The sequence below is a fragment of the Hylobates moloch genome, unplaced genomic scaffold (assembly GCF_009828535.3).
Source record: "Hylobates moloch isolate HMO894 unplaced genomic scaffold, HMol_V3 SCAFFOLD_20, whole genome shotgun sequence".
Classification (NCBI taxonomy): Eukaryota; Metazoa; Chordata; class Mammalia; order Primates; family Hylobatidae; genus Hylobates; species Hylobates moloch.
Window position 1 is genome coordinate 31,319,083 of NW_026652295.1, and position 23,081 is coordinate 31,342,163.

General features: G+C 48.6%; 3 protein-coding genes across 4 annotated transcripts; 1 reads left to right on the plus strand and 2 right to left on the minus strand.

Moving 5' to 3' along the window:
- Positions 1-1,849: 1,849 nt before the first annotated feature.
- PSMB8 (proteasome 20S subunit beta 8) lies at positions 1,850-5,726 on the minus strand. Of its 2 annotated transcripts, none has more exons than XM_032141562.2 (6): positions 5,402-5,726; positions 4,070-4,217; positions 3,800-3,911; positions 3,262-3,391; positions 2,658-2,862; positions 1,850-2,178 (listed from the first exon to the last, which is right to left on the minus strand). In XM_032141562.2, exons 1-6 carry the CDS (start codon positions 5,534-5,536, stop codon positions 2,090-2,092), a joined length of 819 nt encoding a protein of 272 aa, XP_031997453.1. In that variant the 5' UTR covers positions 5,537-5,726; the 3' UTR covers positions 1,850-2,089. The 2 variants fall into 2 exon arrangements, with proteins under 2 accessions (XP_031997453.1, XP_031997452.2); XM_032141561.2 differs by lacking the exon at positions 5,402-5,726 and adding an exon at positions 4,973-5,167.
- A 979-nt stretch (positions 5,727-6,705) lies between these two features.
- On the minus strand, positions 6,706-15,170 carry TAP1 (transporter 1, ATP binding cassette subfamily B member). The gene is made up of 11 exons (XM_032141560.2): positions 14,178-15,170; positions 13,528-13,642; positions 13,249-13,379; positions 12,107-12,312; positions 11,483-11,680; positions 10,167-10,295; positions 9,820-10,008; positions 9,085-9,258; positions 8,678-8,840; positions 8,223-8,359; positions 6,706-6,912 (listed from the first exon to the last, which is right to left on the minus strand). Exons 1-11 carry the CDS (start codon positions 14,773-14,775, stop codon positions 6,706-6,708), a joined length of 2,247 nt encoding a protein of 748 aa, XP_031997451.1. The 5' UTR covers positions 14,776-15,170.
- Positions 15,171-15,285: 115 nt separating this feature from the next.
- Positions 15,286-21,766, plus strand: PSMB9 (proteasome 20S subunit beta 9). Its single transcript, XM_032141563.2, has 6 exons — positions 15,286-15,433; positions 17,268-17,335; positions 18,389-18,520; positions 19,127-19,256; positions 19,486-19,627; positions 20,525-21,766. Exons 1-6 carry the CDS (start codon positions 15,374-15,376, stop codon positions 20,650-20,652), a joined length of 660 nt encoding a protein of 219 aa, XP_031997454.1. The 5' UTR covers positions 15,286-15,373; the 3' UTR covers positions 20,653-21,766.
- The last annotated feature ends 1,315 nt before the right edge of the window (positions 21,767-23,081 follow it).

The window sequence follows — 23,081 nt, forward strand, 5'->3', positions numbered from 1 at the left end:
CCCGAACTCTGGTTCGCACGGCACAGGCCTGCAATGAGTCTCACTCGCCTTTAGCGGCGGTTACTCTGGGATATAAAACTGCAAAAATGTTTCTTTATCATTAGGTAAAATACAGTTGTCTTAAGGACAACTTTATCTGTTGTTCTTGCTTTGTAATTGGAGAGTGCTTTGTAATTGAAGAATCACTGAATTTTCTCAAATTTACTGCTTCAAGCTCTGAGCCTACTATTAAGAACTGCCCTCTTTCTGGCTGGGCGCGGTGGCTCACGCCTGTAATCACAGCACTTTGGGAGGCCGAGGCGGGCGGATCGCCTGAGGTCAGGAGTTCGAGACCAGCCTGGCCAACATGGTGAAACCCTGTCTCTACTAAAAATACAAAAATTAGCCAGGACGTGGTGGCGGACGCCTGTAATCCCAGCTACTCGGGAGGCTGAGGCAAGAGAATCGCTTGAACTCAGGAGGCAGAGGCTTCAGTGAGCCAAGATTGGGTCATTGCACTCCAGCCTGGGCAACAAGAGCGAGACTTCGTCTAAAAAAAAAAAAGTGCCCTCTTCCATGCAAGCTCCAGTTTTAGGCGAGCGAAAAATATGCCAGGCTCTCCTAAATAGAAGGTTCCAACAAATCTCACCAGGCCAAAGGGGATTTTCACGTACAGATTTTGAATTTAGTAGGCCCTGAGCGTTCATCTTCATCTGTCCTTCTCAGCCGGAGCACCTTGAGCTGGCGCGTGTTCAGGTGCCTCTAAGCCTGTACTCCAAATTATGTTGGGCGCACCTTCAGCTTATGAGGGAAATGCACGGTACTGGGCTTTGGTTCTTGTTCTATTTTAACACTGTTTAGAACAGTAATCAGGTTTCTAAATATCCTTCCTGACCCAGAGCCTACCTATGCAACAGAAAGATCCATTTATTCCAGAAAGGACTCTTCAGATTGAAACTACCTCCCAAACTAAAAACAGACAAACAAACAAAATCCCCAAAGGAAGGGTCGCTTGGATTCCAAATCACCATTTTGAAATGTTATCTGTGTGACTACCAAGGAGTCACTTAAAGTTTAAAATAGTAGTGGTGGGGAGGAGGGATTTTAAGTAGGGGCTCGCTAAAGTTTTTACAACTGTATTCATTCTGGCATTTTAAGAATCTCTCTCTAATGAAAAAAGCTCCATGCTCAAGCTCATGCTCCTACTTTCAAGCATTTGTTTCCTTTATTTTCTGGAAAGTGACGTGGTCCATAGTTCCAGCATGATTCCGAAACTCTCATGATGTGTGTCTCTTTCTTCTAACCTGGGTCTTTTACATTTTCCCCACACTCCCCACTTAGGGGAGTCCTCCTGATCTCTTCTTCCTCTAGAATTATAGTCCTGTCATCTTGCAATTCAGCATGACACATCATGAAATTAGACCCTTAATGTCTGTCTTTATATTCAATATCCAATATCTCCAAAGTGTTATTTGGGGTAAATGGTATGGTGTTTATATGATTACCGTATTAAGGTGAAGTGGAAGCTTTTTCATCCCACCCTATAAAGTCAAAAACAGTTATCCTAGGTGCCCGACTCCCTGTTCCTCAAACCATTAACAATGGAGCACACAGGAGTCCCCAGGTGTCTGTCTATGGAAAGGACCCTAACCTATGTGAAATTGCAAACAAGTGTCCATGAACAACAATGATCAGCCTTCCTGAGGTCTTGGAGAGATGAATGTGGAAGGAAATCCCAGGAAGAAAGATGTGGTGTGGCCACATTTCTTAGATAGGGGTCTGAGTCCCTTCTCCAGAAAAAGCATCTCTTTACTTTCTGCCCCACCCAGCAACCACAGGCCCAACCCCATTCAGCCACAAGACAGAGGCATTTATAACCGTTTTTCTTTATTCTACTTAGTGGGGCACCCAGAAACTTCCCTGGGGGAAATGCTTGTTCGAATAGAGAACACGCGGAAGATGCACTTCACCAGCCGCCTCTGGCTGCTGAGCCCGTACTCTCTCTTTAGCTCAGGCTAGGCCTCTTCTTCTCCTGGGACTTAACGTGGCTCAGGTCCCTGAGTCGGCCAAGCCCTCCCAGAGGGGACCTGCCCAGCTTCCACCACCACCATTACTGATTGGCTTCCCGGTACTGGTACAGCAGGTCACTGACATCTGTACTTTCTACTTTTACCCAACCATCTTCCTTCATGTGGTACACTGTGGACAAATGAGAAAAGAACACGGAGTCACCTTTCACCTCAGCAAGTTCCTGTCACTGGTGTTATGTTGAAGGCAGTAACAAGACACATGCGCAGGCTTAAAACCATATGACTGGGCCTTTAATGTCGTTCTTCTGACTCTGAAAATTTCCTCCCTACCACTCTCTCTCCTTTGAGTCTCTCAATCTTTTTTTTTTTCTTTTGAGATGGAGTCTCGCTCTGTGGCCCAGACTGGAGTGCAATGGCGTGATCTTGGCTCACTGAAAGCTCCACCTCCCAGGTTCAAGTGATTCTCCTGCCTCAACCTCCCAAGTAGCTGGGACTACAGGCGCCCATCACCACGTCTGGCTAATTTTTGTATTTTTAGTAGAGACAGGGTTTCACCATGTTGACCAGGTTGGTTTCTCAATCTTAAATCACCCCCCCACCACCCGCCGACTCCTCCCAGGCATGGTGGTGGGAGCATTGGTCTCTTACTATTGACAACGCCTCCGGAATAGCTGTCTCTGTGAGTGGCATAAGCAATAGCCCTGCGGCCAAGGTCATAGGCCTCTTCAGGGCTAAGATTAGGCCGATAGCCACTGTCCATGACCCCGTAGGCATAAGTGTTCCCACTACCAGTGGAGAACATATTTCCTGAGAGCCGAGTCCCATGTTCATCCACGTAGTAGAGTCCAGGACCCTATAAGATGAAAGATTTCAGGCTGAAATTGGAGAGGAAGATGTTGGTAACACGGGGGTTCAAATATGAGACATAAAAAGTGAACAAAAGAATTAATATTACCACAAGAACATTGGAATTAGGAAACCACTTTGGTAAAGTCATCGAACTTTAGAAATAAAAAAAGGAAAAACAAACTTGAAATCAACTGTTTAACAAAAGGGACAAGCTTACAAAACACATGCAATGATTCCTATCTGGGCCAATAAATAGTCCATGGATATACTGGAACAGTTCTATAACCAAGCACTCTATATGCCATGCATCTTGCCAGGGAGGGAGTAGGAGTATATGATGGGAAACGGATCTGTCATACAAAGGGAACATGGTGGGGGAACATGAAGAATGGAGAGCACCCACCTTCTTATCCCAGCCACAGATCATACTGCCCATAGAGAGGCCCATGCCCCGGTACTGGCACATCATGTTGGACAGCAGCTTGGAGGCTGCCGACACTGAAATACGTTCTCCATTTCGCAGATAGTACAGCCTGGGTGAGGACAAGGTGGAGTGAGGGAAGAGAGGTTAGCTCTTTCCAACTTGATGGGGCAGGAAATGATTGAAGAGATAGGCATTGGAAAGGAATTATTTTGTAGGATCTAAAGATCAGAGGAAGATTTGGAATTTAAAGTATCTGAAACATACAAAGGCAGCCTAGTAAATGATACTATCCCACCAGGGTGGATGTGTCAGTGCTAAATAACTGACATACTATCTGGCTTATGAGTGGAGCACAGGCTGAGATTTGGGAGAAGGTTCTTATCATTGAAAAGGTGTTTTGTGAAATATGCTGTTAGCACTAAGATGGACCACAAAGGACATGAGTAAGGAGCAATGATCTGAGAGATCCGGGGATTAACCACTAGGCTAAGAAAGGAAGATGAGAGGCCTCCCTTACCTGCATTCCTTGGCCAGCAGGCGCTCCCAGTACTGACAGTCTGCTGCACAGCCAGACATGGTGCCAAGCAGGTAAGGGTTAATCTCAATCACCTTGTTCGTCCGTAAGGTATCTGGAAGAAGATGGAGTTTTGGGACAGAAGGGATGATCCCACAGATCCCCCAGTGTGTCCTAAATCAATATCCACTTCCACCTTGCTGCAGAGTTGGCCTCCTGCGGAAAGGGGAGCCCAGCTCCCCAGAGTCTGCCTGCTGGAGCGTATACACTCACCAATGTAGGAGCCAGCTGAGGCCCGAGAATCCACTGCTACAATCACTCCATGCTGGAACTTGAAGGCGAGCGTGGTGGTGCCATGGGCCATCTCAATCTGAACGTTCCTTTCTCCGTCCCCACCCAGGGATTGGAAGAATTCTGTGGGCTGATAAGAGAAAAGAGGTTGAGAAAGGCAATGAAAAATTCTGTAGTAAGAGGCTCCAGGAAAAGGTTTTAGGGAGTATGAGGGTGAGGAGATATGCAGAAATTATCTAACCATCAATAAATGAAACAGTTAATAACCAATCTCTAGAAGGAAATGGCTTGGGAGAAGGAAAAGAAGAGGCAGGCCGTATCAACCTTTTCCATTTTCCAGCATAATAGAAATGAAAGCAAGCACATGTTACCATTACTAAAAAATTTTGAGAGTGACTTAAAGGGTTTCTTCCATGCATAAACCAACCCTCACAAAACACGTTTAGTAACAGTATCCTCACTTTACAGAAGAGGGGCTTGGGACCTAGACTAAGTGACTTGTTCTAAGTCGCGCAACAGTGAGTTGCTGAGAGGAGGCCAGCTGGCAAATTTCATAGGTTTCCCAAGGCACCACACACCTCCTATACCGTGTGATAACCCCAGGAAAAAGGCTCCACGATTTGTGTGTGGACAAGGGCAGGAAAGTTCTCTTGTCTTCCTTTGGGAGCCCCCACCTTACCTGTAACTCTTTGTCCTAACCTGCACTTCCTTCTCTCAGGCCCCATCCCCATGTGGCCTCTTCTTTGGGTCTGGCGCTCTCCAGGACTAAAGGCTGCCCCCCACTCTGTCCCCCGCGCTCCCGCTCTCGCCTCCTTCTCTCAGGCGACCCTCTACTCCTCAGCGCCCGCCTGCCTGCATCCCTGGGGGCTCCCCTACAGCCCCGACCTGCATTCCCGGGGGTAAGGCGAGCTCTGGAGATCGCATAGAGAAACTGTAGTGTCCTGGGTCCGAGCGACGCCCGCTTCCCTCAACCGGGAGAGCCCATTCCGGCCGCTGCCCTCCGGGAGCTCCGCATACGTCCAGTAGCGCCATGACCGCCCAGCACCCAGAGATCTGTCGGCTCTCGGAGGAGGAAGTGAAAGCGAAAGCCACAGATCGAAGGGGAGGAAACCAGAATCTTTTCCACATCCCTCTGCCTTTTCCGAGAAAAGGACAGTTAGTGCCTGGACCAGGACTATCACACTGGGGACCGGCTTCTCTGCTCTCCCTTTATGGGGGTCGGGGGAATGATGGGTCAAGGGTCTTCCGAAGAAAGCGAGAAAGGGACGGGCGCCTTCAAAAGCCCACTTGGCGATGGGTTACAGTAAGAGGTACCTCCAGGCCCGGGCATCCGCTGGAAACAGGGATGGGTAGGGTCGTGTCATCTAAAGGCTCAGCCTCAACCAGAAGACTGGAAGTCAGCCAGGAGCTGGGAGTAGTTTCACGCGGGGTGGGGGTTCCTATGGGCATCACTTTACAAAACCAGGAGGGACGGAAGTGCGAGGAGACAGAATCTTGGAAACAGGTCCTGGGGCAACTGCAACAGAATATACCCGCCGCGTGTAGGGGAAGGGGGCGCCAGGGAGAGGGCGCAGTCTCTGAATCTTTCCACGGGGTCCATCCTAGGGCCCCTCCCGGTTCAACGGTCTCCTAACCTGTAGTCACCCACAAGAGCGTGCCCTTTCTGCCCGCCCTTCCTTGCATTGCTCCCTGCTTGGCTGAGCACTGCGGAGTTTCACGCCTCTAAAACCAGCCTCTCCTTGCAACCTGTGTTGGCCTCATCTACCCGGCAACTGTCGACGTCACACGACCTGGGCCTCCCTGAATGGGAGATATTTACTAGACAATCCCGCCTACTGTTCTGAGGTTTCCCCTCCAGGTGCCGCTTCGGAGCCAGGCGAGCCAGGAAGGACCGGAGCCGGCGAGGTGGTGAGTTGTGAGGCGCGCCCAGTCCCTCCGTTCCCGCCTGGCACTTGCTCTGGCCGCGCCCGCCCCATCTGCCACCTCAGAGAGGCCACGGCTCTGAGCTGCGGCCGCTGGTGCCCTGGTGGGCCCTGTGGCTGGGGTCTTGCTCATTCTTGGGGGTGGGTGTAAAGGGATAGGGGAAGTGGAAGGGGCCTCATAGGAATTAAAAAGCTTAAGGGAAAAGATGATGCACTTAGGGGGTAAAACATTGAGGATGATAAAAGAGGAGACACCCCCTGCTGAAAAGTGCACTGCAAAAGGCAGTGAGCCGTTTGGTATGCCGGAAACAAAAGAAACCACAGTACAAAACACCAATTTTATTATAAATAATCAAGAACCTACAGGGTGTTTATGGGCCAGCATATGCCTTCAGTCATACTGAAAATAGCTGATCATCTTTCTGTACATTCTGAACATTTCTCAGTTTTCAGAGTGCTGGCCACACCAAAGCATCAACCCTGGCTCTAAACCCCGTTACACTAAGCAATTACAAATCCTGTGTTTGTCCTCCAGGAAGTCTGCATTATCACGAGGAGCTTGGAAAGGAGGTAACACACTCAAGGCAAATTTCAAGTAACTCATCCTAGAGGCAGCTGCCTACTCTGCAGCTGTAGTTCTCCACCACAGAGAGAAGAAAAGGAAGGGAGATGGAGTGCACAGGTCTGAGAAGGCTTTCATTCTGGAGCATCTGCAGGAGCCTGCACCATGGCCCAGTAGCACCCCTTTTTCTCCATGAGCTGCTGGTGGGTTCCCGTCTCCCGGATAGCGCCTCCTTCCAGAAAGAGGATGTGGTCAGCCTGCTCCACCAGGCTGAGGTGCTGGGTGATGAGAAGGACTGAGCGGGAGTACCGCTCAGGGCTTTCATACAGGAGCTGCTCCACCTGAGGAAAGACATCGGACCGTCAGAGCTGGGGACTACCCTCAGCCCAGGGAGACACCTGTGTTTCCAGGGACTGACCTCACAGGATCACTGCTGGCTCTGCTAACAACCCCAAGGACACCAAAGTTTCCCATTCTGAGTACTTCTCCGCAAACCTTTTGTTTCATTAAGGACTGTTTTACATGAAGAGTGCAAAAGTAGGATAAAAATGAGAGTCCTAGGGTGAAACACGTGACAGAAGAATAAAGATTATTGAACAGTCCTCTTCTCTACCCATGGACTTGGAATTTTTATATTAGATTTTAAAGAAATATAACTTAGTAGTAAAGAGATGAGCATTCAAATCAGGCAGATCTGAATTTGGGTCAAGGCTGCGCCACTCAAAAGCTATATGACCTCTATATGAGCGGCTTATTCAACCTCTTTTAACCTCCATTTTGTCATCTGTAGAATGATGATAAATGCCTAGCTCAGAAGGATTCCTAATGAATAAATGAGTGACAATGCATGTAAAGAGACTAGCTTAATTAATATTAATATGAGTAGGATGGGCTGGGCCTGGTAGCTCATGCCTATAATCCTAGCACTTTGGGAGGTCAAGGAGGGAGGATCACTTGAGCCCAGGAGTTCAAGTCCAGCCTGGGCAACATAGTGGGACGCTGTCTGTACAAAAAAAAAAAAAAAAATTAAAAATAAACAATGTTGTGAGGATGGTCTTTTCCTTATGTTTCCCTTTAGAAATTCAGTCTATAGAACTGGGCGTGGTGGCTCACACCTATAACCCCAGCCCTTTGGGAGGCTGAGGTGGGCCGATTACCTGAGCGCAGGAATTCAAGGCCAGCCTGGGCAACATGGTGAAACCCATCTCTACTAAAAGTATAAAAGTCAACCAGGCATAGTGGTGTACACCTGTAGTCCCAGCTACTCGGGAGGCTGAGGGGAGAATTGCTTGAGCCCAGGAGATTGAGGCTGCAGTGAGCCAAGATTGTGCCACTGCACTCCAGCCTGGGCAACAGAGTGAGACACTGTCAAAAAAAAAAAAAAAGAAAGAAAGAAGAAAGAAAGAAAGAAAGAAAGAAATTAATTCAGTCTGTAGTTTGTAGATAGTCTCTTTTAACTAGTTCTAGGTGTCTTGTCTTTGCCTCGTCTTCTATCTCTACTCCTTGGGGAGGCATCCAATGGAACTGGATTTGGGAACTGAGAATTGCAAGGACTGGTTTGTATAATTATGATGTTAGTAAAACTAACAGAAGATGTATAAAAGAAGCAAGATTGGGTGGGATATAGGCATTAAGAAGACGACTGCCTCACCCGTAACTGGCTGTTTGCATCCAGGGCACTGGTGGCATCATCCAGGATAAGTACACATGGTTTCCGGATCAATGCTCGGGCCAACGCCACTGCCTGTCGCTGACCCCCTGACAGCTGGCTCCCAGCCTCGCCTACCTCTGCAGAGCAAAGGGCCAAGATGAGAACTGTATAGCCATATGTGTGCGTGCATGTACACACACGCACATGCACACAGACACACTCATGCATTCACACACTCACACACACCAAGATCTGACAGTTGTAACTGGATAGGGGAGATTCTGGGAAGGTGAACAGACTCCTGAGGATGTCAGGGTGAAGAAACCATAGGAGCACGATCTTACAACTTCAAATTGATGTCCATGAGTCAGGAGGTACTGAAGGATAAAGGCAAGACTACTGGGGTTTCAGCAAAGGTAAAGATGGCTGGGTGGTGAGATGAGAGGAGAGAGTACCTGTGTCATAGCCCCGAGGGAGTCCAGAGATGAAACTATGGGCCCCAGACTTTACTGCAGCAGCTGTGATTTCCTCCATAGTTGGCTTCTGGGTCAGGCCATAGGCAATATTTTCTTGAAGACTTCTTCCAAATACCTGTGGCTCTTGTCCCACTGCTGCCACCTGAGATGAAATATGATGAAGAGTCATAGAACAAGGCACGTGGGAGTATGGTTATCTTAGAGATCGAAGACTCAAAATCTTCATTGAGAACATGTCACAAAATCATACTACCTCCCTCCTGACCACACCACCATCTCCACCCAAAGTCTCTTATCATTCCCTAACCCCCCTTTCAGAGTGCTCAGTAAGAATGCTCTTCTTATTTGATGCTCCCTGCCCTCCTTCATGCCACCTTCTTGCATACCTGCCTGTGCAGGTAGCGGTGCTCATATTGGGGAAGAGGCTTCCCATCCAACAGCAACTGTCCCCTGGTGGGCTGGTACAGATTCTGCAGCAGGGCAGCCACTGTGCTCTTCCCAGACCCATTGGGTCCCACCAGCGCCGTCACCTCGCCAGGGCGTAGGGTGAATGTCAGCCCCTAGAGGCCAGAGAAGCACACGATAAGAGGCTACCAAGGCCTCTAACCTTGAGAGTGTCATTGCCTTGTTACATAGCATGATGTCTTACCCAAGAAGAAAAACAGGGAGATATAGAAACTCCTACCCTCCCACATGCACAGATTTCTGAGTGATGCCTCCCCAAGGAGTAGAGATAGAAGATTTGGCAAAGACAAGGGCAGAGACCCAGCACCACACTACGCCACACACTTGATGTCAGATACCACCAGGAAAGGGAAAAATCACATTCCAAATTACAAAGGAAAAGGAAAGATGGAAGACTGAAGACACAGATTTTGCTGCAGCAATTCCTTGGAATATAAGAGCACTCTCTTCGAAACCTCTTCTCTCATTCTCTTTGGAAGCCCAAACTGGGTTCTTGAGTTTGGGGAAGATTTATGGAACAGATGATGCTTACCATTGCCTTTAAAGGGTTAGGGAGGATATATGCTTGGCAGTAAGCAGGCTGAAGGTGGGAAGAAAATTTAGGATGGCAGAATTGCAGTTGGGGCCAGTGGAATACAGGGAGTGGTAGGTTGTACCTGTAGCACTAAGACATCTGGACGGTTTGGGTAGGCAAAGGAGACATCTTGGAACTGGACAAGACCCTCCAAGTGTAAGGGAGTCAACAGACCACTGGGTGGGCAGCGAGGGGTGCGGTCCAGGTACTCAAATATTTTCTCTGAGGAGCCCACAGCCTTCTGTACTCTGGGGTAGACAGACAGCAGCACCTAGAGGGAGGTAAGAATAGTGAAAGTGAGGTGGGAGACCTAGTCTACTTGCCAGCATTATGCGAAGTGAGAAGCGTAAAGAATGGAAGGAAATTACACAGACGGTGCTGGGTCAGAGGAAGGAATCACACTAGGGAATGAAGGCGGAGGGACCTCACCTGCACAGCCTCGGTGAACTGCATCTGGTAGAGAACAAATGTGACAAGGTTCCCACTGCTTACAGCCCCACTGGTCACCAGCTGCCCACCGATGTAGAGGATTCCCACCTTCAGCAGCATACCTGAAATCTATAAAGAGACCACAAAAAAAAGGGACTAAGGTAGAGAAATCTGGAGGGGACACAAAGAACCGCAGTCATTAACCTAAAGGAAATATCAATTCCCTTTCTCCCAAGTGACATCGGCAGGCTCAATAGGCAGACAGGAGAATGAACCAGAGACGCCATGGAGTCTGACTCAATGCACATCATGGAAGTCACAGTTATCTTCACCACCATCACCACTATCACCTTGTCTGGGGAGAATTTTACTCTTCACAAAAGGCTTTCATTCATGTGATGTCAGATAATACATGAAGAGCCTTATAAAGAAGGTTATATCACTCCATTTTTGAAAAATGAGGAAACAGTCAGTCGGGCGCAGTGGCTCACGCCTGTAATCCCAGCACTTTGGGAGGCCAAAGTGGGCAGATCACAAGGTCAGGAGATTGAGACCATCCTGGCTAACACGGTGAAACCCCATCTCTACTAAAAGTACAAAAAAAAAATTAGCCGGGCATGGTGGCAGGTGCCTGTAGTCCCAGCTACTCAGGAGGCTGAGGCAGGAGAATGGCATGAACCCAGGAGGCGGAGCTTGCAGTGAGCCCAGATCGCACCACTGCACTCCAGCCTGGGCAATAAAGAGAGACTCCAGCTCAAAAATAATAATAATAAGTAAAAATAAACAAGCAAACAAATAAATAAAGAGGAAACAGTCTCAGAGAAGGTAAATTTGTTGTCATGATCACAAGGCAAGTAAATTGCATCATCAAGCCAGGACCTTCAGATCACTGGCGTAGCTCTCTTTCCAGTGCATCACAGATGTCCCTCATCCCTGGCTTCCACTATTCTCATCACTCTCACTAACACATCTACAAGGTACCAGCATGAAGCAGGCCCAGGTGCAAGAATTTATGGCTCCCTATGCTTCCCCTGAGAGGCAAAGGAAGGCCCTAGGACTGGAAGACATGCATCTCTCCAATCCATATGGTTGGGTGGATTTTATGTACCTACTGAAAGGAAGCCACCTAGCATTTTTAAAGAGAGGGATGGGGCTAGGGACACTGAGTAGAGTCATTGAGCCTCAGGTTGCTAGGATGAAAATACTGAACCAACCATTTCCCAGTAAAGGAGGAATGGGAGCATGGTCATCGGAACAGGAATGGAGTCACGGCATCTTAAGGACAAGGGAATGGGTATTCATCTTCAGGTGCTCACACTAGTGGTCCAGGAGTTGACAGCATAGGCCAGAGCCTCCTTCTGGTTGAGTGTCTTCATTTCTTGCAGCTTTTCCCTAAATTTCTGTGCTTCGCCCTCCTCGTTGGCAAAGCTTCGAACCGTAGGCATGGCCGACAGAGCCTCAATGGCCACCTGGCTGGACTTTGCCAGAGAGTCCCGCACCTGCACTTCCAGCAACTGTGGATACATGGACAAGAGATGTCACACGGGTTGGCAAACCATCAGGGACACTAATACCTGAGTTACCTATTTGGAAATTGAAGGTGAGAAGAGGCAGAGGAAAGGGAAAAAAGAGAAAGAGACACAGCTATGCCCCTTGGAAGCTAAAGAAATACAAGGAAGAGGAAAATGACTCAGAACGGGTTGGGGATCAAATTCTTAAAGACAGATTGTGGGGAGAAGCTAGAAAAAAAGACCCAGAGAGTATGGAGATTAATGTTTAGCAACCTGGGAACATGGACCACAGGGACAGGGCGTTCCATGAAGATGAAGAATCAGTAAGGGCGCCAGGAAAGTTGGACTGAAAGCAATGTGAGAGGAACTGAGTCTGCCAAGTCTGGGAGATGAGGGTCTGTGTAGAGAGGGCCAACTTCATGAACTTACCTGGTACCACTTTCCCACCTTCTTGGGCAGAAGGAAAAGCAGAGGCAGGGTGACCAGGGTGACCATGGTGAGGGACACTGATCCCCAGAGCATGATCCCCAAGAGACATAGGCCTCGCACCAGGTACCACAGAAATAAGCTCAGATTCTCACTCAGAGAATCACTCAGGGCGGACGTGTCCTCTGTTACCCGAGACGTGATGTTACCTGCAGGGTTGGGGAGAAGAGAGTGAGGTGAATCAGACAGCTTCCAAGTGATGAGAGGAGCTGACAATGAGCCAGGATGCCAGGGTCAGGGGCGTCAACATGGGGTTCTAAGGAGGCTGCAGGAAACAAGGTTAGGGTTCTGCAGAGGTCTGCAAATCTCAGTGCAGGGAGGATGAGTGTTAAAGAAGAAAGGCCTGACCTTCATTTTAATTATAAAGTCACTGATGCACATGTGAATTTCCATTTTCCTGAAAGCTTTCTGTTCCCTAGAGAACCTGTGTGTCCCATGTTATACACACAGGCAGGAAGAGCTTAAACTGCTCACATAACAGAGATGGAGGAGGAGGGTGCTGCTAGAAAGCATGCCAAAGTCTGTGGAGCACTCACTGGGACTAGGGTTCTAACTCCAGGTGTGTCTCTAGCCATATGTGACTGTACAGTTTCTAGTGCTGCTAGAAAGCATGCCGAAGTCTGTGGAGCACTCAAGAGACCAGGGTTCTAACCCCAAGTGTGTCTCTAGTCATATGTAACTGTGCAGTTTCAGCATTTAGGGTCTTGGCCTCAGTTTCCTTCTCTGTCAGATGAGGCAGTTGGTCTCTATGAGCTCAAAATTTCCATGTTTGAAATTCTATGGTTTCTATCTAAGGATACATAGGAATAGATTTATGAGAAAATGCTAGATGAAAACTCTAGGTTTTTCTTAAGGTAAGGAGGACAATATTTTGCTCCTGAGGTATATCAAGAATGAGAAAAAGCAATTGTGTGTGTGTGTGTGTGAGAGAGAGAGACAGAGAGAGAGAGGGTATATCAAGAATGAGAAGGAACAATGTGTGTATGTGTGTGTGAGAGACAGAGAGCGGGGAGGGGGGAGATCAAAGCAGATGTATGAGGATATAAACAGTACATGGTGTATAATGAAAGAGTTTCAGGAGAAACCTGTTTGGTTCTGTTGGAAAAACTCTGTCTCCTGGCGCAGGACAGCCCCAAACACCTCTCCCTGCAAGTGGCTGTGCACACGGCCCATGGTGTTGTTATAGATCCCATCACCCATGAACTCCAGCACTGCACTAGAAAGAACCCGGAAAAAAAGGGGGTCAGGGTGTGTTCAGGGAACAGACTGAAGGTCCCAGGTATCCCCATATAAGTGCATTTTGGACAGCAGCCCCAACTTCCAACTCCCTCATTTTCAGGGTGCCCCATTTTCAGCCCCCAGACCTGGCTATGGTGAGAATAGACATGAGAGTTAAGTTTCGAGTGAAGGTATCGGATGAGCCATCTTGTAGAATCCAGTCAGTGAGGCGGCCCGTAAAGAATGGAATGGCCATCTCCCCTGGAGAAAGAGAAGAGAGGTCACGCACAAATATTAAGTCTGAGTAGGTCAGTTCCAGTCAGACTGGCCCCACCACGCCTCCTCCCCCTCACCATTATCCTGGAGGGCATCAGCAGAAAGGAAACACTGACGTCTCAATCCGAACCTAAACAGGCTGCCCTGGAACTCACTACCCTGTGGTTGCTCTACCAGAACTTTCAGGATTTTATTAGGAAGGCTGGAGATCATGAAGTAGAAAAGCCTCCTGTTAGAGATGAGGATGCCCCGCCCTTCGGCCCCAGAGCAAAGGATTTCCCCGCTTCCGGCATGGCCCAAAGAATCAAGACCCGGCCAGCAATGGAGCCCAGAACCTCTGGCCCCCGCCAGTCCAGTACCGTTTCTTCTACACTGAAGTGGTGTTCCAAGACCCACGCTAGGAGTCCTTCCCCTGCCCCACATTTCCCAGAACCCACGCTACTCTACCTCACTGACAATTACCTTTGATTCCTGTCCCAGTCCCCTTGTGTCCTCCCCTCTTGCCCTGCGTTTCCCTTACCAAGAGAGGAGAGGACCACCAGGACCAGGAACAGCGAGAGGCGGCGCGTCTCCGAGCCCAGGCAGCCTAGAAGCCGACGCACAGGGTCTCCAGAGCCGCCCTGACCGCCGGGCACCCAGAGGCTCCCGAGTTTGTGCCACAGGGCTGCTGCGGGCAGTGCCGCTGCATAACTGATGACGAAGGCGCTAGGGTGACTTCCCCAGTACAGTGGCCTGGTGCTATCCGCGGCCCCGGGGGCTCCCCATGAGATCAGCTCTCGGAACAGGGCAAGTCCTGGCAAGGCCAAGCCCAGTGCCGCAGCTAATGGCTCCAAAGCAGCCAGCCAGCCCTGGGCACCTGCGTTTTCGCTCTTGGAGCCAATCGTTGCCCTGAGGAGCCCGCGGGCCCCCAACCAGAGCAGGGCCCAGCGGCTCAGGCCCACCACCCAGACCCGGAGCAGCGGCAGCGCGGTGGGCACCAGCAGGGAGAATATGCGGGGCAGCGCGGTCCGGAGCAGCACCCAGTCGGCGAGAAGTAGCAGTACGGTCCCCAGCCATGCGAGAGAAGCTCCGGAGAGGCAGCGGCACCCATGGGGAGCGGGGAACCTAGAGCTAGCCATTGGCACCCGGACGCCGTCCCCGTCCTGGTCCCGGCGGGGCCTGGGACTCTCCGCGCCCCGGTGGGGCCTGAGGCTCTAGGTGCCGCGGGGTCCGCCCCTACTAGCGGCTGGGAGAGGGAGCGAGGGTGGGGCTCTCGGAAAGTCCCAGGAACAGGCTGATCCTGCGCTGGCGAGAAGCTCAGCCATTTAGGGGAAAGCGAAATCGAAAGCGGCCGCCTGCTCACTAGATACGCCTACTTCCAAAAGTGGCCTGCCCAGACTATTTTGGGAGCAAGCGTGGAAATCAGATCTGAGAATCTCGGGAGCAGCCCTGGTGCCCAATTTTCTCCATCACGCACACCCTTCCCGCCTCTCCCTGCCTCCTGCCTTTCCACTTGCACCAGTTTTCCCACCCCAGCCTCAGGGCGGGGCTGCCTCATCAGTTGTCTCCGGGCAGATCTGCCCTACACAGGTTAGCGCCGAGCGCAAAGCCCCTCCACAGCACCCAGGCGCCTCCTGGCGGCGCTGCGAAGGGGCGGGGCTGTCGGCTGCGCGCTGCGCGCTGTCCCAGGTCGGAAACCAGTGCCCCAGGCGGCGAGGAGAGCGGCGCCTGGCAGGGATGCTGCGGGCGGCAGCACCAACCGGGGACTTACCCCGGGCAGGAGAAGTCCACACCGGGGTAATGGGTCTGGGCTTGAGGGTTGGCAGAGGGGTGGAGGAGGTGCAACGGCCAGGGGACCCTGGAAGCGCGCGCGGAGAAGTGAATGCAGAGACCAACGGGAGCTCCGGGAGGTCGCCTCTAGCAGCCAGCGCTTGCAACCCGCAATGAGCATAGAGTATTTCTTTTCTGAGGGGGTCGTCTAGAGTGTCCGTGAAGGGACCAGGCACGCGAGGCTGGTGGAAAAGGGGGTGCTTTGACTCTTAGCTGGAAGCGTCAAGGGGAAGCTACTCTAAAGCGCTTTCGCTTTCACTCTGGTCCCGGACAGTGGGGGCTGGTTAAATCAAGAAAGGGGGTTGGGGATGGTGCAAAGAGATGAGGCAATGGTGCCCTGGGCGAAGTAGAACAGCGCTTGGGAGAAGGAAATGTAGGCACTTATTGAAAAGGACCAATTCATCACACAGACTTTTGATAAACTTGCCACTGGGCAACTCTTAGCCCAAGCACTGATAATGGGGGTTCTGTGTTAACCAGTGATGCCCTTCCCTTGACCCAGGAAGGCCTCTCCTTGGCCCAGATGCTGCCTTACTCCCTTCCCTGTGTCTTCCCTGCCCACTCCCATGTGCCCACTGGGGGGACTTTGCTTAGGATGGGCGCCTGGGGCAGATGGCAGCCCAAAGACTGGCTGGCTGGCTTCTGCTCTGGACTACTGCCACCACTCGTGGCTTGGGGGTGGCTTTGTTATAGAGGAATAGCCTCTAACTTGAAGTTAACCCTGTTCTTTGACCGTCTATTCATGATAAGTCGGTCCGCCGGAAAGCATACTCAGAGGAGCGTCCTTTGGGGCCAGAGTAACTTACGGCCTGGTAAGAAAGGCACAGTGAAACCACTTATAATTTGGGAAATCTCCCCTCACTGCCAAATGAGCAGTAGCAAGTAGGAAGTAGAAGTGGAAACAAGGGATAAGAGTTAGACCTGAATTTTAGTCCCAGGTCTACTGTTAACTCTGTGTGACTTTGCATAAGTCGTTTGCCTTTTCTGTGACTTGGTTTCCTCATTTGAACTGAGGATCTTTAAGGCTCCTTCCAACTCAATAGTAGAAAAAATCTAGCTTTATCTTCCCTCACTTCTTCTTGATTCTTTTCTTGACCTAGAAAAGTCAGCTTAAACTTCTCAGTCAAATTCTCTCTTGGTACAAATTTACCCCCCTGGCTGCTGAGATATGTATTTACCTCTTGATCAGAAATTCCATAACTGAAACTTTTATTTTCAACCATCTATGTGTTCCTTGCTGCTTCTCTCCTGCCTTGCCCCGGCCATGCTAACCACTGCCCTCCTCGATTTTTTCCAATGTTCAGTAAATTGAAAGAGCTCACTTCTGATGAAATGGGGGGTGAGAGTGGAGGATTGTGGACCAAAAAAAAAAATAGACTGACCTCTTTTCCCAAGATCATAGTCAATTACTCTGTGTTGGGTCTACACCACATCTGCACATGCTATGAGCCCTTCCGGTGGAGAGAATTTTCACTCGTGGAGCTGCTTCACTTCTACCTGTAGGAGCCTCATCTCCACCTCTCTACAGTGGAGAGGATTCCACTAGGCAAGTTGGAACTTAGGGACACAGTTCTTTCTGTGTTGTATCACAGCTGGGCTGTGGCATTCCGCTGCAGCCAGATGAAGCAATAGAGAAAGTGGAAAGATGAAGGGAAAAAAAGCCTGTACTGACAGTCAGCTCTGGCCTGTTACTGTGTGATCTTTGAGCCAGTCACTTCTCCTCTCTGGGGCTGTTTCTTCTTTAACATGAGGGCATCAAGGCTCTTCTTGCCCTGACATTCCATATTCTGTGTCTCTGCAGACCACCATCATGGCAGTGGAGTTTGACGGGGGCGTTGTGATGGGTTCTGATTCCCGAGTGTCTGCAGGGTGAGTAAAAGTGCAGATGTATGCATTTGGAAAGAAGCTAATGGCCTCAAATACACACTTTTCTTACCCATTCATGAAAAGACTGGCGAACTGGAGCTTTGGAGGAATGGAGTTGACCTTCCCCAAAAGCCACTATGATAAGCTATTTGGTGGGTGCTTGGGTCTCTGAATTTGTGGAGGAGGATCTGGGGTCTGAATGCGTATGTGACCTGTCCCAGTAGTGTACAGGGATGAGTGTAAAGGAATAGGGTCTGAGAGGGGGATAGGAGACAGATTTTTGAGGGTCTTGTTTCCATCTGTGCTTAGGGATCAAAAAGATGATTCTGTCAAGCAGATATCTGGTTTCTCATTTACCATATATTGAACTATTTTGTCTCTTCTCCCCCTCCTAACCAATTTCCTCACATGCAAAATGAGTATATGGGGTTAGGTCAATATTACTTACATTATGTTCCATAGAACATAACTCTCTCAAGATTGTTAATAGCAAAGAAAATTGATGAGGCATATTTTTCTTACCTTAGCATTTTTTGCTTTGTTATAAAATCCAAGCCTGAAAAGAAGCCTAATTTTGATTAACATCTGCAGTGATTAACAATATCTGAGATGATTATTTGCCTCCTGCTTTAATCCAAGCATTAAACTTCATGCTATTCTCTTGTCAAATAAATTTGAGAGACATTGAATGATCACCCTCAAAAATTCCTGAGTTCTGGTTGGGTACAGTGGCTCACATCTATAATCTCAGCACTTTGGGATGCCGAGGTGGGTAGATATTTGAGGTCAGGAGTTCGATACCAGCCTGGCCAACATGTTGAGACCTTGTCTCTATTGAAAATACAAACATTAGCTGGGCTTGGTGGTGGGTGCCTGTAATCCCAGCTATTCGGGAGGCTGAGGCAGGAGAATCACTTGAACCCAGGAGGTGAAGGTTGCAGTGAGCCCAAGATTGCTCCACTGCACTCCAGCCTGGGTGACAGAGTGAGACTGTCTCAAAAAATATATATATATACCTGAGTTTTAACTTGGTGACTGTTGACTCCCTCCTGACAGCGAGGCGGTGGTGAACCGAGTGTTTGACAAGCTGTCCCCCCTGCACCAGCGCATCTACTGTGCACTCTCTGGTTCAGCTGCCGATGCCCAAGCTGTGGCCGACATGGCCGCCTACCAGCTGGAGCTCCATGGGTATGAAGCTCTGGAGTTCTGACTCCCCACCCACTAGAGCTCCCCCAACCTGCATGAATCCCTGTACAGTGTGCTGTTCCAGGAGCTGGACACTGGGAAATGGAAGATTCTTGTTTTGGCTCCTGCTGGCACTTGAATCTGTCAGTTTCTGCATCTGTAAAGTGGAGATAATATAGCACCTCATGAGATGGTTATTTTGAGAATCACGTTCTATATGTGAACACAGTTTAAAAGCTGTAAATCACTATCCTAATATAAATAATCAGGAAGAAGGTGATATTGTGACCCACCATAATATCAGGCAGTTACCATACGAGAAATCAAGGTCGTTGGGACGGAAGTAACCTTATCTGCTTTTCCCCATAAGGGCAGGGCCCTTGCAGCCGAAAGTTATATGGTTGGGGCTGAGCAAAAGAGTGAGCAATTGAAAGCTTCTTACCAGTTGGTGGTGTGGGACTCTGGTTCCCCTGTACATGTGGGAGGGAGGCTGCAGTTTGAGCTATTGCAGTTATAGTTTTCAGGGGTGGTTTAGCAGGGATGATGGTAACAGTATAGGAGAGTGAGACTTAAAATTCTATCAACCTTTATTCCTAATATTTCCTTCAGGATAGAACTGGAGGAACCTCCACTTGTTTTGGCTGCTGCAAATGTGGTGAGAAATATCAGCTATAAATATCGAGAGGACTTGTCTGCACATCTCATGGTAGCTGGCTGGGACCAACGTGAAGGGGGTCAGGTGAGTTTCTCCCAAAGCACTCTCTCCTCTGGGCTTCCCCACTCTCCTGCAGAGGGAGATGGAAGTCCTATGTCATTCTAGCAATGAGTTCCAAGGACACTACCTCTGAAAGCATAGTACTTTGGGGATATGAGATACCAGGGCTTCATTGCAGGGTGCAGAGACCACTTAATGTCTCAGTGGGAAGGAAGCGCTTGATGATTCTTTAACCTGAAGATCCATCTCCCAGGTATATGGAACCCTGGGAGGAATGCTGACTCGACAGCCTTTTGCCATTGGTGGCTCCGGCAGCACCTATATCTATGGTTATGTGGATGCAGCATATAAGCCAGGCATGTCTCCTGAGGAGTGCAGGCGCTTCACCACAGACGGTAACCAGCCAAGTGGAAGGGTACCTGGGGAGGGCTTTTAAACATGGGAAGGAAGTAGATTATGAGGAACAGGAAGAGAAATACAGGGGTGACCATTTAAGTTAATGCCTGGCCTGGTACACTTTTAAGAGTGAAAAGGGGCAGGACATATGCAAAGCTCAATGGGGCTCTTGGGCAATACGGAAAAACCAGGGCTGTTCTGAGTAAATCAAATGAGGATACACAGTCACTGTGAGAACCAGTAGTGTGCTAAGCACAGTGGCTCACACCTGTAATGCCAACACTTTGGGAGGCTGAGGCAGAAGGATTACTTGAGCCCAGGAGTTTGAGGCCAGCCTAGGCAAGATGGTGAAACCCTGTCTCTACAAAAAACAACCAAAAAAAGTACAAGAAAAAATGAAATGGGCATAGTGGTGCACACCTGTAGTCCCAGCTACTCAGGAGGCTGAGGTGGAAAGATCATCTGAGCCGGGGAGATCAAGGCTGTAGTGAGTGGTGATTGCACCACTGCACTGCAGCCTAGGTGACAGAGTGAGACCCTGCATGAAAAAAAAAAAAAAGAACCAGTGGTGTGCTGAGGTGTGCTGAGGCTGGCTTGGGACCACTCATGAGAGCTGATTGTTAAATAGTCAAGGATTTGTGAGCTGCTTGTTAAGCTATTTGTAACTTGCAATTCATCATAGCGGGAGCATTTACACCATGGACATCAGCAGATGCCACATATGGAAGCCTTTTTTTAAAAAAACCGATTTACCAGTACACCACTAAATATGCCTTTCTGGAAGATGAGTTTTGAGGTGAAAGCCGTAGTAGGCATATGGATGGAGGGGGAGTAAAAAGATTTTTGAAGCTAAGCCATTCTGTCTCTCCCTCTCTCCAATTTGAAACCCTCTGCAGCTATTGCTCTGGCCATGAGCCGGGATGGCTCAAGCGGGGGTGTCATCTACCTGGTCACTATTACAGCTGCTGGTGTGGACCATCGAGTCATCTTGGGCAATGAACTGCCAAAATTCTATGATGAGTGAAACTTCCTCAGACTTCTCTTTCTTATTTTGTAATAAACTCTCTAGGACCAAAACCTGGTATGGTCATTGGGAAATGAGTGCTCAGGGAGATGGAGCTTAGGGGAGGGGGCTGCTTCCCTCCTAGATGTCAGCATACACTCTTTCTTCTTTTGTCCCAGATCTAAAACATCTTTCCTAGAGAAAACAAAAGGGACTAAACTAGAAATATAAAGAGCCCTATACATGACAGGTCATCATGTACTGAATGATTCTGAAGTAGTACAAACAATAAAAATTCTCATTCTTATGCCCAAGGGATGACGATGCAAGTGAGGTGATGGGACTCTTTTCTTTAAGGCTAAGACTGACAGATAGGCAAGACACATACACACATGAGAATTAGCTAAGACTATCAGCAAACTCGCATGTAAAAGAATTCCTTTCATAATGCGTTCATTCATATTAAAGAGCAATACATGAAAAATGCTTAAATATTTTGGGGCACTTGTGAATTTCAAAGAATAATGACAATAACCAAAAGAAGCTACATTTATGGCATTGGCTAAATGTTTTATAAATTTTATCTCTTAAAATTCAAACCAAAAAAACCCCTGTATTCACACCTGTAATCCCAGCACTTTGGGAGGTCAAGGCGGGAGGATTGCTTGAGCCCAGGAGTTTGTGACCAGCCTGGGCAACATAGTGAGAACCCCATCTCTACAAAAAATTTTAAAAATTAGTCGGGTGTGGTGGTGCATGCCTGTAGTCCCAGCTGCTTGGGAGGCTGAGTGGGAGGATTGCTTAGGCCTGGGAGTTTAAGGCTACAATGAGCTGTGATTGCGCCACTGCACTCTAGCCTGGGTGACAGAGAAAGACCCTATCTTAAAAAAAAAGAAAAAAGAAAAAAACAAACAAAAAAAACACCCAACCCTATATAGGTATTATTATTACTTCTATAGGACACATAGAGGTTTAGAAAGATTAAATCACTTGACCAAGCTCACAAAATAAGTTCTGAGACTGGGATCTGGGATTCAGTTTTATTATATGCCCTTCCTCTACCACTCCCTAAAACTTCCCATTCCCTCAATCCCCATATGTCATCTTAAAATCTGCAATAAATAGCCCCATACATTCGTTGGCACTTAGGAAACTGTTATCAGATGGCTGAGTAACTGTATTAAAACAAATTTAATTCTGCTTCTATCTTCGCCTTGCACTTCCCGAGTGACAGGAGTGAACTCTCATATGCTTTTCTGTCAAAAGATGGGGCTGAACGATTTCTAATGTCGTTTACAGTTCCAACATTCAATGCCATTTTGCTAACAAGCGGGCAGTCAACAGGCATATTCAACAGAAATACTAGTAGGATCTCAGGCTAAACATACAAATTCAAAACTCTAAAACAATCACATCCCCCTGGAGTGTAAAGAAAAAAATCTAAAATTACAGATGCCTGAAGTTGTTTCTAGCCATGATATTTAACTTATTTGAGATTTTAAATAGCCCATTTTTCCCACTGATCACAGGTAGAAGTTCTGGGCAGTATACAAAAAGCAAGTACTCAAGGACTCCAAAAAGTAAACAAAAGCAGGTGGATTGTGAAGAGGGTCAAAACTTGGAGAGGGGCCCCTCCTGGGGACTCGGTTTTCAATGTTTTCCCCTTTTTTCTCCCAGCTCTGCCCTGACGTCAGGCCTCAGGTGCAGAGCTGCACTGCGTGGTAGCACAAGCCCTGAGTCAACAAGAGAAATACCAGCTTTCTGGCCAGAGGAACCAAGAAAAAGGGCCCCTGCAGACAGGACTGTGTAGGGGAATCTCCAAACTGAGAGTGCAGGCGGAAATTCCCTACTTCTGAGTCTGAACCCTCAGGAGTACTAGGTTACCCCTGAGCTGCACATGCATGTGACACGCCTTAAGGGCACAGCAAAGACTGAGAACTGAATGAAGATTAGATCTTTTAAAATTAGAAGACTTTGGCCAGGTGCGGTGGCTCATGCCTGTAATTCCAGCACTTTGGGAGGCCAAGGCGGGTGGTTCACCTGAGGTCAGGAGTTCGTGACCAGCCTGGCCAACATGGTGAAACCCCATCTCTACCAAAAATACAAAAATTAGCTGGGCGTGGTGTCTGTAATCCCAGCTGCTCAGGAGGCTGAGGCGGGAGAATCGCTTGAACCCGGGAGGCAAAGGTGGCAGTGAGCCAAGATCGCACCATTGCACTCCACCTGGGCGACAAGAGCGAAACTCCATCTCAAAAAAAAAAAAAAAAATTAGAAGACTTCATTTTTCTGCATTGGCCAAATAACTGTTCTAATGCCCTTTATTCCAATAAAAAGTTTGTAGCAGTTTACAGAGATAATTTAAAACAGTTTTTAAAAGAAGAAAACAACATTGGGTCAAAGAGAAAATATGGTTAAGAAAAATAAGTGAAGCCAAGGAGTGAAACTAATGG